This window comes from Xiphophorus couchianus, chromosome 7, assembly GCF_001444195.1.
Source record: "Xiphophorus couchianus chromosome 7, X_couchianus-1.0, whole genome shotgun sequence".
Classification (NCBI taxonomy): Eukaryota; Metazoa; Chordata; class Actinopteri; order Cyprinodontiformes; family Poeciliidae; genus Xiphophorus; species Xiphophorus couchianus.
In genome coordinates this window covers 4,698,861-4,711,829 of record NC_040234.1, presented here as the reverse complement: position 1 = coordinate 4,711,829, position 12,969 = coordinate 4,698,861, and the positions used below count along the sequence as shown (strand labels likewise).

Genomic DNA, 12,969 nt, shown 5'->3' with positions numbered 1-12,969 from the left:
AAACAACCATTTTTTGTGTAAATGTCAGAAATCAAACCATCAAACCATGCTAAGCGTTTTCTGTTTTAGGCCACTTTGGGTTGCTAAAATGTTTACTATTTGCAAAACACCAGAATATTGTGAGGGGACTAAACGTTTTAACTATCTTTAATTCAGGAAGGTACATTCATTTTTCTATGTTTTTGTGAAACTGCCATGACACTGGATGGCCATTGGTGAATCATATTGGGAATCTGTGCACATCTCCTCCTTTCATCCTTGTTAATAACATTTCTGGGGCTTCTTCTTTCACAGTGAGCAAAACCTTTTTTTTATTTTCCACTAATGTGGAAAAAACCCCCATAATTTTGTAATTTTGTTTCCATTAGGAAAAGCAATTAAAATCCCACGTGAATATGTTTGTTTTATATCATTAAAATCACGGCATGAACCAAACAAAGCGTTTCCATCGGCGTTTTGCGAAAAACCGCTTCATCCTAGCGCACAAACGTTTCATCGAAAAACAAGTTTTTTTACAAATCGACGCATTTCCATTTAGCTAATTGATTTTTTTTGCAATTCCAATTTGATCAACTTTACCGTTTGCACTGGTTCCATTTGAAGAGTTTTGCCATAAGCAGAAACGCTTTTGACTGCTCACACCCCAGATATTGATTCATATTTAGTGGAGGAATCTGTCAGCTGCCTCGCCCGTGAACGCCGCCGGCTCCGCAGAGCACGAGTCTGACTCTGAAATCCATCCAGCTGTTGAGAGAGTTCAGCTGACATCAACGTAGCGAAAGCAACTTGCAGATTAACTCCATTCTCCTGCCTCGGGCCTTTATTGAAATATGCTTCAGGCGGTAAACTTTAAGTGTAAACTCTTTACACTTAAAGGCCCGAGCCGCACAATAACAGCAAATTATCAAATCGATGAATATCGTAATGTTGGCGTGTAATGAGATGAAACGTCTTTGTTCCACCTGTATCGTCATAATAACGATTAACACTTTTGGGTGATCTATACCAGGTGTGGGCATAAACGTTAGTAAAAGTCCACCTGATTGGCCAGCAGAGAAAGGCATCTCGTTTTCAAATTCTCTTACTGTCTGTAATAATCTTATCCTGATTACAAACAAAAATAAAAACCTCGGTTGCATCAACCAGTTGTGCTGGACGGGCCAAATTTGTATCATTCTTGAATTGCAGCTGGGGGCCTCACAAAATCAGCAAAAGGGCCACAAATGGCCCTCGGGCTGCATGTTTGACATCCCTGCTCTAGGGCAACTGATAGCTTTATTGAACCTCATTCAAAATAAATCCAACAATCCATTTAACTTATCATGAAAACACATTAGGGATGCACTGATATAAAAACTTGGGCCGATATCAATATCTGATATTTATATTGCTGTTCTGGCCGATAACCAATATTATATCTATTTCTCTACTGTTTTAACATCTTCGAAAAAAACAACAAAAAAAACAAAAAACAACCAGAAACAGATGGCAGCAAGATAGAAATAAATATCAGTTGTTAATATTAGTTTCATCAGGCCGATACCAATATGTTAGAAAATGACTAACATTGGTTTATACCGATTTTAGTGCCGATATGTCATGCATCCCTAGTCACCTTTAAATGCCAAAATGTTAACTGTGTCTGACTGGGAGTTGTTGACCTTTCCAAACCAGGAAAATAATAATAATGATAATTACCCCAATTTCTATTTCTGACTTCACTGTTTACTCCCCAAGTTTGCCAATTAGCTGGAAGGAATCAGAAGGTTTAGCGGTTCGTAAATGGTTTGCAGTGACATTATTATTGCTTCCCATGCAGCCCTGATATTTACAAATCATGACATTAGATGAGCTGCAAAAAAAATCAAAATGTGACACATGAATGCACCGACTGCTGAACTCTGTCGCAGCCTGAACCGTGAACTGTTTACCGTCACCGTTTAATTAGCGGCATGATTTCAGAACGCAGTCGACCTCATGGGGGGTAAATCACTGAAGTTCCTTAATTTCTCCATGAAAACATGTAGAACCCATCAGCTTAGCGGAGACGGCACCGCATACTTAGCCATCATGGGTACAAATTGTAGTCAAGTTGAGTTACTGAAGCTGTTTTAAGCATTGCAGCAGGTATCAGGAGGATTATGTAAGGCGAGAAAGCTCATCAGTCTGTCAGCTGCGTTATGACAGCTCGTCCCAGGGGGAACGCAACGACAAAAAACACGGCGAAATAAACAGCAGCCGGCGCGTTGAGAAACGGATTTGTGTTGTCTGAGTTCGAGCCCGTCCCCACCGCGTCTGCACGGACACAGTGTAAGGTCGATCTCCAGTGGACGTCAAACGCTTGTTTCAGACAAACAGCTTTGAACAACTGAGCTCAATCTCACTGCTAGGCCGTCTGTCAATAGACATGACGGACAAGGCATGAGCTGAAACAGATCAGCCGTTAGCCGGTTGGACGGCCTCGTAAGCCCTCCAAGCTGTGCACACTGATTCATATCAGATCAAAAATATTCAATATTTACAGCTGACACTGGAGAGAATATATGTTAAAGCTTCAGCCAAAGCTCGCTGAGATATAGTGCAACTAAAAAGTGAAAGAAGAGACGGCCCAGACTGGTTCCATAGATACACACAAACTATTATTATTATTTACAACAGGCACGCAAAGTGTTACTAGGTGTTAGTAGGATGTTTGATGTAGGACAAGTTACATGTCAGAAAGACAGAGAAGTCTCCTTTTTGACCTACCAGACCTCCACTAATTGAAATGAAAAACTAGTTTCTGCTTTTTTAAAATCTGTTTCTGTTTATTGACAAAGCCCCCAACTGAGTTGACATTACAAATGTGTGCCAAACTTTGTCAATATTCCGCTAAAACGATTGCTCAATTGCGGCGCTTCTGTTAAAAAGGAGTTAAGTTTGTTTGTGTCATAAGTTGTTTGAAAAACAACATCCTCCGACTCCTTCCTGTGGTCGTCTTCTTCGGTTTGCGCCAGCGGAAACGTCCGGTTGTTGATCATGTGACAGGTGTGATGTGAGAAAAGGGCTTCTGTTGCAGTTTTGCAAAATATTTTATTTATTCCCCTCCCCTCCAGGGGGTCTTTTGTGGGCTCTAGTGTCCCTTATATGAAAGTAGGCTGACAGGAAAGGGGGAAGGAGAGGAAGAAATGCGGTAAATGTCACCGGGTCCGGGAATCGAACCTGCGACGGCCACGTCGAGGACTCAAGGCCTCCAAACGTGGGTCACACTATCCCCTACGCCACCACGGCACGCCCAGCAGTTTTGCAAAATAAACCAATTTCGATACCTCATCCTAGTGTCAAAACATTTGATCAAAAATCAAGTTTTGCAAACTTTGCACGTTTCCATTTACCAAATTTCTTTTGGAAAAGTTGAATTGCGCAATGATATGGTCAATGGAAATGCAACTGTAACCGGGTGTTACTTATTTCTCGATGTGGAGAAATGAAAGTGTCACCGCTGAACGTCCCGTCCGGTGTGTGCTACTTGTGATGTAATTCCTCCTCTGACGGCCGGGATCAAGGGTGTGAAATTCACAGCGTTGTGCTGCGTCCGGACCGGCTACGTTACTCCTACTAAGACATCAGAGGAAGGAGGAAATTTGAATTCCAGCTTTATTTTGCTACATTTTTCTTAGCATCTCCTCTTATTAAAAAAAAAAGTGATTTTTTTAAGCCGTCTTTCCACAACTACAAACGTCTATTTCTCGTTTATTCCTAATTTTTCGTTTTATTACAACATTTTTTATCTCCTTCCAGACAGTGTGTGCCTACCTTAGCTCTCTTAATCTCGTTTTTTTGTTAGAACTAAACTTCCCCGGCTGAGAGTCCTATACAGGTTCTTCTGACGGCAATTCGCTCTCTCAATAAAAAAAGGAAGGTCAGCCTGCACAGGCCTCAAGTAGCAATTCAGCTCCAATCACAAGGCTTCATTTAGTCAGAAGCCAAAGATTATGCTTCAATGGAAACTAATTTCAAAAATCCACCACTTACAGTAAATCACTTCAGTGACTTTGCAGGAGCTTTGACTGATGGATTCCATGTCTCCATGGCAACGGTGGCCGAGCTCCACACGGAGCCACCTGTTAGAGCCACGACATTAAATAAAGGAAAAGAACAAAAAGAAAAAAAATAAAGCTGGAATTATAACGACTGAAATTTAAATTAATAAGGACTACTGCTTACGGAATAGGACAACTTTAATTAAAAATACATCATTTTTTTTCATACCAGTAACATAATGCAGGGCCACAGTGAACAGGGACAGATTAAAAAACTGAATTATTACAAATTCAGCTTAAAGGAATATCCACCAAGCATGTTTATATTTTATTTTAGAGTAGGAAAACCAGAAATTACTGTAAGTATCTAATATATATAACAAAAAACAGCCATTGTTTTGTTTCTTCATAGTTGATAAGTTAACTTACAAAACATATGGTCTACAAGACCAGATAAGCACTTCATTATATTATATGGATGTCGGATGATTATACACACCTCTCTTGGTAATGACAAATTAGATGGGTTTGTGGTAAAAAAAAAAAAAAAAAAATTAAAATAAAAAAAGAATCCCTTTCAAATGCAGAAACGCTGAATGCAGGTGTTGCCTCCAATGAATGACAAAAGCTGCGTTTCCATTACAAATGTGCACGAAACGCTGTCAATATCCCACATGTCAAAGAAACGCAATTTCGAAATTGCTGAGTCTCCATTTGTTCCTCGCCATCATTCTCCTACAAAAAAAATAATAAAGTAAAAATAAAAAAATCCTGCTTTCTTTCATCCTCCTCGTTTTACGGGCCAGTGGAAACGAACGGTTTCTGATCGCGTGACTCGTATGAAGCCAAAAAAGTGTTTCCGTTGCAGTTTTACAAAACAAAAAGCAATTTCAAAACGACACGTCGTCCCAGCGCCAAATATCAGAAAACAAAGCTAGCTATAGAGAATAACAAAGCACTTCTGGCACAAAGACCATCTTTACAGGGAATCATGGATCAGCTCAGTAGAAATAAGCAGATAGGAAAAAAAACTCTCTTAAAAAAACTTCACATGTACAAAATGTGAGACACATTTTGTCCCAGAATTATGAATAATTTAAAAACTTGGCTTTAAGCAGTTGGGTTTTGGTTCAGCAGATTGCTCTTGATAAACAGAGACGACTGCTGAGTCCCTACATTCACTTTGTGTAATCAGCATGGCCTGGAAACAATAACAGTTTATTAGTTTGTTACGCCTTTTCACGCCTTAAAAAACTCAAGGATTTAAAAAAACAAAAAAACAAATAACGTGTCAGGAATGTTGTTCCTTCCTGTTTCCAGTCATTAAGTTGAATTATTTCACAGCCAGTCGGCTCTACATTGATTCTTCCAGGTATAATTTTATTAAGTTATTAAACATTACTGCGGACTTTGATCAGATCATTAAAATAATCCCCACACCATGATGCTGCCACCACTATGCTGCGTTGTGCTGTTCAGGATGGTGCGCATTGTTGTTTTTTCCCCACACATACAGAACTAATCAATAAATTAGTTCTGTATGAATAGTTTGAATATTGCAGAAAAGTCCATTTATTTCAGAAACGTTATCACTAAGAGATGATTTATTCTATTTGAATAAATAGATTCAAATTGATGTATTAAAGCCTTCATTTCTGTTAATTACGATGATTTTTCTGCTTACAGGCAATGAAAACACTTCAAATTTGAACGTTACACCAGATCAATAAAACATTTAATACAGAAACGTGTGCTAAATGAAAAGTGTACTTAATACCTGCTTAAAGGTTATTTTCAAAAGGTAATTTTGTGATAAAAAAAAAAACAGGCCTCATCTGAAAATGTGATTCCCGTTTTTTAAAAAATTCTGTCTCCTTCCTTTAAAGTTTTTTTTTTTTGTAGCTCTATTGGCCTTTATTTGAACAGCACTCAGACAGGAAAGTAGGTAACGAAGGAGGGAAAATATGCGACAAAGGTCACCAGGCCAGGAATCGAACCTGCGACGGCCGGTTACCCCCGGCGCCGCCACAGCAGACGCCGTCTCCTTTCTTTTTTGAAAATCGTGCTGCTGTGTGTCGGTCAAACCAAAACCCAATAAAATCCGTGGTAGATATGACTAAAGTAAAAATGTTCGGGGCGTGCTGTGGTGGCGCAGGGGGTTAGCACGCCCCACATTTGGAGGCCTTAGTCCTCGACGCGGACGTCGCGGGTTTGACTCCTGGTCCCGACAACCTTTACCGCATGCCTCTTTCCTGTCTGCCTACACAGGAAAAATAGGAGAGTAATTTTTTCGGAGTTAACATCATTTTCATCTAAAAGAGTCCTGTTTATACATTAAAGAGTGAAATCATTTCCATTGGTCAATAGAATCGGAGTAAAAAAATAGAGGAAATTATATCGGAGTAAAACAAGAACACGCCCACTGAAGTTCCTTAAGTTTCGTTTCTTCCACCATCTTGTTATCCTGCAGTGGAAACGGAGGCAACGATTAGCTGTGTGCCAGGTAAGTCCCCAAATGGGTTGTAGATATATTTTACGTGGGGTTTTATGACTTTTTTTATTATTAAGACTAATTATGATGACGTGCTGCTGTATGGTAGTGGGGGAAGGAGGGGTGCAGCGAGGAATTAACATGGTTGGCTAACTAGTTAGCATGTGTGCTTCAGCTAACTTAATTTAGCCGTTTACAACAATGTAAGCAGAAAAAAACATCAGTGTTGTACAATTCTACGTCCATTATTTTATTTTCACAAGTCAAGGCTGCCGCTATTTTTAAGCTGAGAAACGGAGTTTAAAAGAGGAGCGAGCTGTACTATCGGAGCTAGCTCTGCTAGCATGTGGAGTCAGTATTCCGCCCACAAAATGGCGCGGGAGGACTATGCTAGTAACTTTTCTTGAACGTAGAGCAACGATTGAAAAAAAAAAGAATTAAAGTTGTGCTTTGTATGCAAACTGTGTAAGTTGTCAGTAAAACATTTTTGATTTACTATTTTGTCTATAAACCCCGTTTATATCGAGTTGTATGGAGCTGATATGTTTTTTTTTTCCGTTTTAGTTGTGGTAATTGGCTAAATTCAAGTAAAGAGCCTAGCCCATTATGGATAGCTGTTAGCCACCTAGTGCTTCTTCCTCATGATGGTTTCAACCTTTTATCTCAATTTTTTATTCACTTTGATAAGTATGTTTATGTGATTATAGAAAAAAATATTATTTTCATGTCATGAAGGATGCAAGCTGTGCGTGTCAAATACAGAGATCGACAGAAATACATCTGTTTTGAAGGCCAACTGACTTACAGTTCGTTTTTGGAATGTGGTGAGTCCTAACAAAACAAGTTTCCAGCATTTTCATATATTGTGTTCCTCAAAAATGTTTTGGGAATGGTGTCATAATGGGTGCTTTATACCAACTTTTCAGATGTATTATTTTGTTTGAGTTAATTTTACTTTTTATGTCTTATTTTAATTTTTATTTACATATGTTCAAATAATAATAAATAAATAATTTGCTATGTTCACAGCTGCAAAAAAGTTCAGCATCCCAACCTTGGACTTAAAAGTCTTTGATGACTCAAAGACTGAAGTGGATGAGGATGTTTTTGAGCTCCTTTTGAAAGGTCCGAACCTTGGTGTGCTAGAGATTTGTGAAGCACAAAATCTCAATTCAGAAGGTAAGTTTTTTTTGAAGTGTCATTTGTTTATTTTTGTGAACTATTTTTGGTCATTTTTATGGGTTTGACTGGATAATAGGGATATAAATTGCTTTCTAGAGCAGTATAGACATGTTGATGTCCATTTGATATCACCAATCTAGGATGAGATCATCAAAGCGTTCATCTTTGTACCATTTCACACATGTGGAAACATCCTAACATCAACAATTTCACCTATTTCTAGTGTTTCAGTGGTTAATTACAATGAACACAGAAAAATGTGTATGAGTTAGCTGTGTTTGTATCATACTATTTCGTGTGAGAAGAGCTCATCAGGTTTCTTGATAGTGTAATTATGTGGTTAGAGAAACAATTTACTCAATTTTAGTGTGTTGGCTACTGTTAACTCTACCAATAAAATGTTTAGATAATCCTATGGATCAGCTAAGTTGTGCAGCAAGCAGCTCCTTTACCAGTTCCAGTGGAGAAACTGAAGTGGAGTCCGATGACACCATTATATTGCAACACAGTCCTGCAACAAGACAGAGAGCTGAAGACACCTCTCTTGCCCACGTAAGCTATGCAGATTACGGTGCAGACTTCCATAGAGTTTTTACAAATTTGAATATATTATATAAATTACTCTCTTAAAAGGACTTTCTGTGTTTGTTCTGTCAGCATATCTTTACACATTTTAGTCCAGATCCTTACCAAAGAAGGCTCTGGACTTCACCAAAAATTTAAATTCTTGAAGTTTTTATTTGTGCTTTTTAAACATAACTTTCTATTCTACTAATAACTATTATAGCTCTTCTTATACTATCTCTTTTTTGTGAAATAAAATAGGATTTGTAATTGTCTAGTGTAAGGTGTTTTGGAGATGTATTGATTTATATTTTGTTACATTTTTACCATCACTTAGATGATTGAAAATGTTCTAAAGAACAAACCAGGAGGAGACAGGATCATCAATGAATATGCGCGGACAAAAAGCCTAACAGACAGCAGACGGCGTGACATGGTCAAGATATTGGTTGCGCATATGACAAGTGAACATGGGTATGCTGAAATTATTTATTTTTTCTATGCACCTCTCACAATTACCTTTATTAAAGGTGTTCTTTACACCTTTAACAATGCTCATAGTTTTTGCTGTGTCTCTATAGGACAAGTCCTTCCAGATGTGTAAAAGAAGACTATGCAAAGGGTATTATTACCTTGTTCCCTTACTTGGCTGATCCTAAGAGCAGATTTGGCTATGTAAGTTCAAAACCTTCAACCTCTTGGCTATGGTTTGAGTAGAACTGAAAATGTTTCTCTTTTGCATGCCCTGCATCTGTGCCACTTGTTTTTAACTTTCCTATTTTTAAACCTTTGTAGAGTTCATCGTTCCAGTGTTGGGCTACTACAGCTTGAAGCATAAACATTGTGAAGAGATTTTATCTATGTAATTCAAACAATGTGAAATAAAATCTGTAAATCACAGCTACTAGCATTCACGGTTGTCTTTGCTTTCACAGCTTTAAAAACATTTATCATTCACCTACTTTTAGGAGCATTATTATAATGCAGAAGATGGAAGTGGGTATCTGGCTTGGAGACTGAAGTTTGTCCAGAGGGAAGCTTCTAATGGACAAAAGAAGGTCCCCAGACTGTCACGAACCCAAACAGGTATATGTATTTATACTTGTGCACATTTCATCCTGCAACCAAACTGCACAATAAGTTCCCAAGCTTTATTTATTAAATCCTAAGATGGAGTCTCACATTCATATCATTTTTTTAGGGGGACCAACAACTGATAGAGACTATTTGAGAGAAGAAGACTGCCTTATGACAGATAGCTTGTGTTCTGAGGCCATTGCGCTGATGAAGCACACAGCTGATGAAGGAACTGTTATGAGGAAGATGAAACAGACTTTCAACTATCACCAGAAGATGATTCATGACCCAGTGAAGTCATCTAGTATCTTTTTGGACTTCCCAAGATTCCTGGACGTAGGAGGATTGGTATGTTTATCACTTCAGTTTAACCAACAAAGTTTAAGTTAAGGTGGATGTGAGAAAGTTTAACAAAATGATTTTTAAAACCTTCACTTCATCTAGGTTGAGCAAGATTTTACATTGATGTTTGGGGAAGCCATCTCTGCAAAGTTCCTGGAGAAGTGGCCCACTGTCTACAAGCAGAAAGTCCTCAAACAAAGTCGTGGTCTCACACAGTCTGATGACCTTAAGAACCTTCTTGACAATGCTGAAGGCACAACAGAAGAGGAAAATGGTAAGTTGCAATGACTTATAAAGAAAGTGTTTACTGTAACAGAATTTTATATGAATTGGTTCAATATAAGTGCACCTTCTCCTGCCCTCAGTGTTTGGTAAGCTTACTCTGGAAGTATTAACATCGTTGCAAATAAGAGGTTTTGGTAACTTATGTTTATTTTACTTTTTCTTCTAGGATGGGATATTGACATGTCATCCATTTTGATCCTAGTGCACCTCCTGCCACCGTCACCTCATGGGCGCAAGAGACCAGGAAAACTCTCAGCCAGACAAGCCAGTGAACATCTTGTGAAGTTTGTCAAGGTAAGGTTACAGTAAAGGGAACATTTATGTTGATCAAAATTCTCTATTTTTCCCTTTTTTTATATATATATTTATTTATTTGTATTTCTTGTGAAGTTGGTCTTAAATTTAATTTCAAGTGACATTTAAAAGATGCTGAAATGTAATTTGCCTTATCTATTAGAACCCTGTCTTCTTTGAAACCCAAGACTAATCATGTTTTATTCTGTTTTTGCCACAGACAGGAACCAGCATCCAGGAGCACCTTGATGGCATCGCAGAAAGCCGTCAACCATACCTGCTTGCAGTAGGGACTCAGAGGAGCGTGATTCACAAGTACTTCATTGTGATTGACAAACATGCCATACCTTGTAAATCACAAGGTTCTCTTGCCTGTTTTGATGAGCTTTTTAAAGCTCACTTTGTGTTCGGCACTTCATATGATCATAATCTGGTCAATGTGTACAACTTTCTGCAGACCGCCATTTATGAGATAGATGTTGAGACAACCAAAGTGAATCCTAGGGTTGCAGAGTTGAGGGCTCGGATGCTGCGTTAAATAGTTGTTTTGCTATGATTGTTTCAGTATTGAGTTACAATGTTCTGTTTCATTTGTAAGAAGTACCAGACAAATGCTAATTCTCTGATCAAGCACTTAAAAGTTATCCACGGACTGTTTGTTACATTTGCTCTGCAAACAGTGTGTCTGAATGAGCATTTCAGTGTTTTTCAAGTTTTGTATACAAGAGACGGACCTCATGTTATTTATGTAGAAGAGCTTTACTGTTACAGAGCTTTTGATTTACAGGTGTCATACAGTCATGAAGATGCAAATGTTTATATTGTTCCATACTGTTTCCTGTGAACAATAAAAATGGCTGTTCAAATACTGATTTCTGGTCTTTGCATTGTACTCTTACAAACTCAGCTGTGTATTATAGCTATAAAACAATTGCTTAGTGAGTGAAATAAAGTTAAATTTGGCACTGTTTTAGAATTTAATTAAATGTTTAACTGCACAATATGGAATTAAATTAAATTAGGAGTAAAATTTTATACTATATGGAATAAAATGTTATTCTATTTTGTGTAAAATTTCTTTTTAGTTAGACTAAAATTTTTCTCTACTTAGAATAGAATGCAATTCCCTTTAGAGTAAATTATATTCCACTTGGAGTTAAAATACGGTAGAGTACTTTTTCTTTTAAACAACTTGGAGTAAATTCTCTTGGCATTGATTAAAATTTTTGCACTAAATGGTGTTGATTTTAATCTGTAATTTCAACTCTTCCATGAGAGTAAATTTTACTCTATTTAGACTGGGACCAAATGTTGTCTTTTTTAGAGTAAAATTTTTTTCAAATTGAGTACATTTTAATCTGGAAATTTTACTGTGTACTGTCGAAAAAATACGAGCCACTAGCGCCGCAAAAACTCTTCGGAGAAAAAAAAAAAAAAGTTCACCGTGTGTTTGATCTTTCTATGTTTTATGAATATAATAGGGCCTCCCTAAACGTCAGGGATGACCCCGCTAATAATCTAATCTGTGGCCTCATTAATAACGCTTCCCAATCACTTTTTTGACATCAGGCCCATAATCTGAATTTGTCTCTATGTCTCAATAATCAACGTGGCCCGACACCTGAAAACAATGTTGCGTTCGCTCCCTGGATCAGTAAACAAATCTGAGGCTGTGTAGGAACATTAGAGAAATAATTACAGCGCTGTTTGTCTTGAGTTAGCATGGCTAATTAGTCCTTTTGTCATCTCATTAAGCCGGGGGGAAAAGTGACTTCTGAAGCGCTGTAGGTCGTCCTGTTGAAAGCGCTCTTCCATTTTTATTTATTTATTTGCTCATTTACCGCTCTCCTTCTCATGCAAATGAATTTGCTGTTTGGGTTTTTAAAGGTTTCCTGCGTGAGCAGCAGAGTCCTGAGAGGTGGAGGAGAAAAGGCCCCGCTGGTAAAAGGGCAACAATGAAGAATGCATTTTTGTAGGTAGGGGTGTGTGTGTGTGTGTGCTTCAGCTTGTGTGATGGGAGAGCGACAGATCAAGAGACGAGATGAGAAACGGAAGAAGAAAACGGAGGCGGCAGCTAATCCTTAAGCACCTGGATCTGAGAGGGGATGACAGCAAGGTTCACAGGGGAGAAAGGGGCGGAGCAAAGGTTCTGGACGTTCTGTTTGTCTGAATGTCATGGACGGATGATGAGACCAGGTGCAGAGAAACTGTTTCCCCCCTGCAGAAAATGTCCTCCTTTAAATGGTAAACAGACTGAACTCATATTTCAGTTTTTCCAGTTTTGACCACTCAAAGCGCTTTACACTCACCCAGTCGCACTCACAAATTTATACACCGATATACAGATCGGTAGGTAATTTGGGGTTAAGTGCCTTGCCCAGAGGCACATCAGGAGGAGGCTGGAATCGAACCTACAACCTTCTGATCGCAAGACGACTACTATACCAAGGAGCCACAATCGCCCCTTAGTCAAATTCTGCTAGATTTCTGCCTCTTTTTTTATGAAAACGCTAAATTGGCTAAATCGTTATGTAAAGAAAATGAGCTTCATGAGTTGTAACCAGACTCCTGCCTTCAACACACATCTGTGTGTTGAAGGCAGCTCCATTTTATAATAAAAGCCAGCTCCATTTTATTATGTTAAGGCTCATATTTATTAATTGAAATCAGAGACGGTTCGCTCAAAATTTGTTTGTCGACAGTAAATAAAGC

At 38.3% G+C, this 12,969-nt stretch overlaps 2 protein-coding genes across 4 annotated transcripts in view; one reads left to right on the top strand and one right to left on the bottom strand.

Moving 5' to 3' along the window:
- Positions 1-12,969, bottom strand: part of htr2aa (5-hydroxytryptamine (serotonin) receptor 2A, genome duplicate a) — a 75,779-nt gene that overhangs the window by 57,399 nt on the left and 5,411 nt on the right. The window lies entirely within an intron of this gene.
- Positions 6,290-10,904, top strand: LOC114148277 (uncharacterized). 3 transcript variants are annotated; one of them, XM_028023441.1, is made up of 11 exons: positions 6,290-6,525; positions 7,249-7,337; positions 7,543-7,692; positions 8,102-8,247; positions 8,597-8,733; positions 8,841-8,934; positions 9,228-9,345; positions 9,461-9,684; positions 9,781-9,952; positions 10,166-10,257; positions 10,478-10,904. In XM_028023441.1, the coding sequence occupies exons 2-11, from the start codon at positions 7,250-7,252 to the stop codon at positions 10,793-10,795; spliced, it is 1,539 nt and encodes a 512-aa protein (XP_027879242.1). In that variant the 5' UTR covers positions 6,290-6,525; position 7,249; the 3' UTR covers positions 10,796-10,904. The 3 variants fall into 3 exon arrangements, with proteins under 3 accessions (XP_027879242.1, XP_027879243.1, XP_027879244.1); XM_028023442.1 differs by having other exon boundaries at positions 7,221-7,337; XM_028023443.1 differs by lacking the exon at positions 7,249-7,337.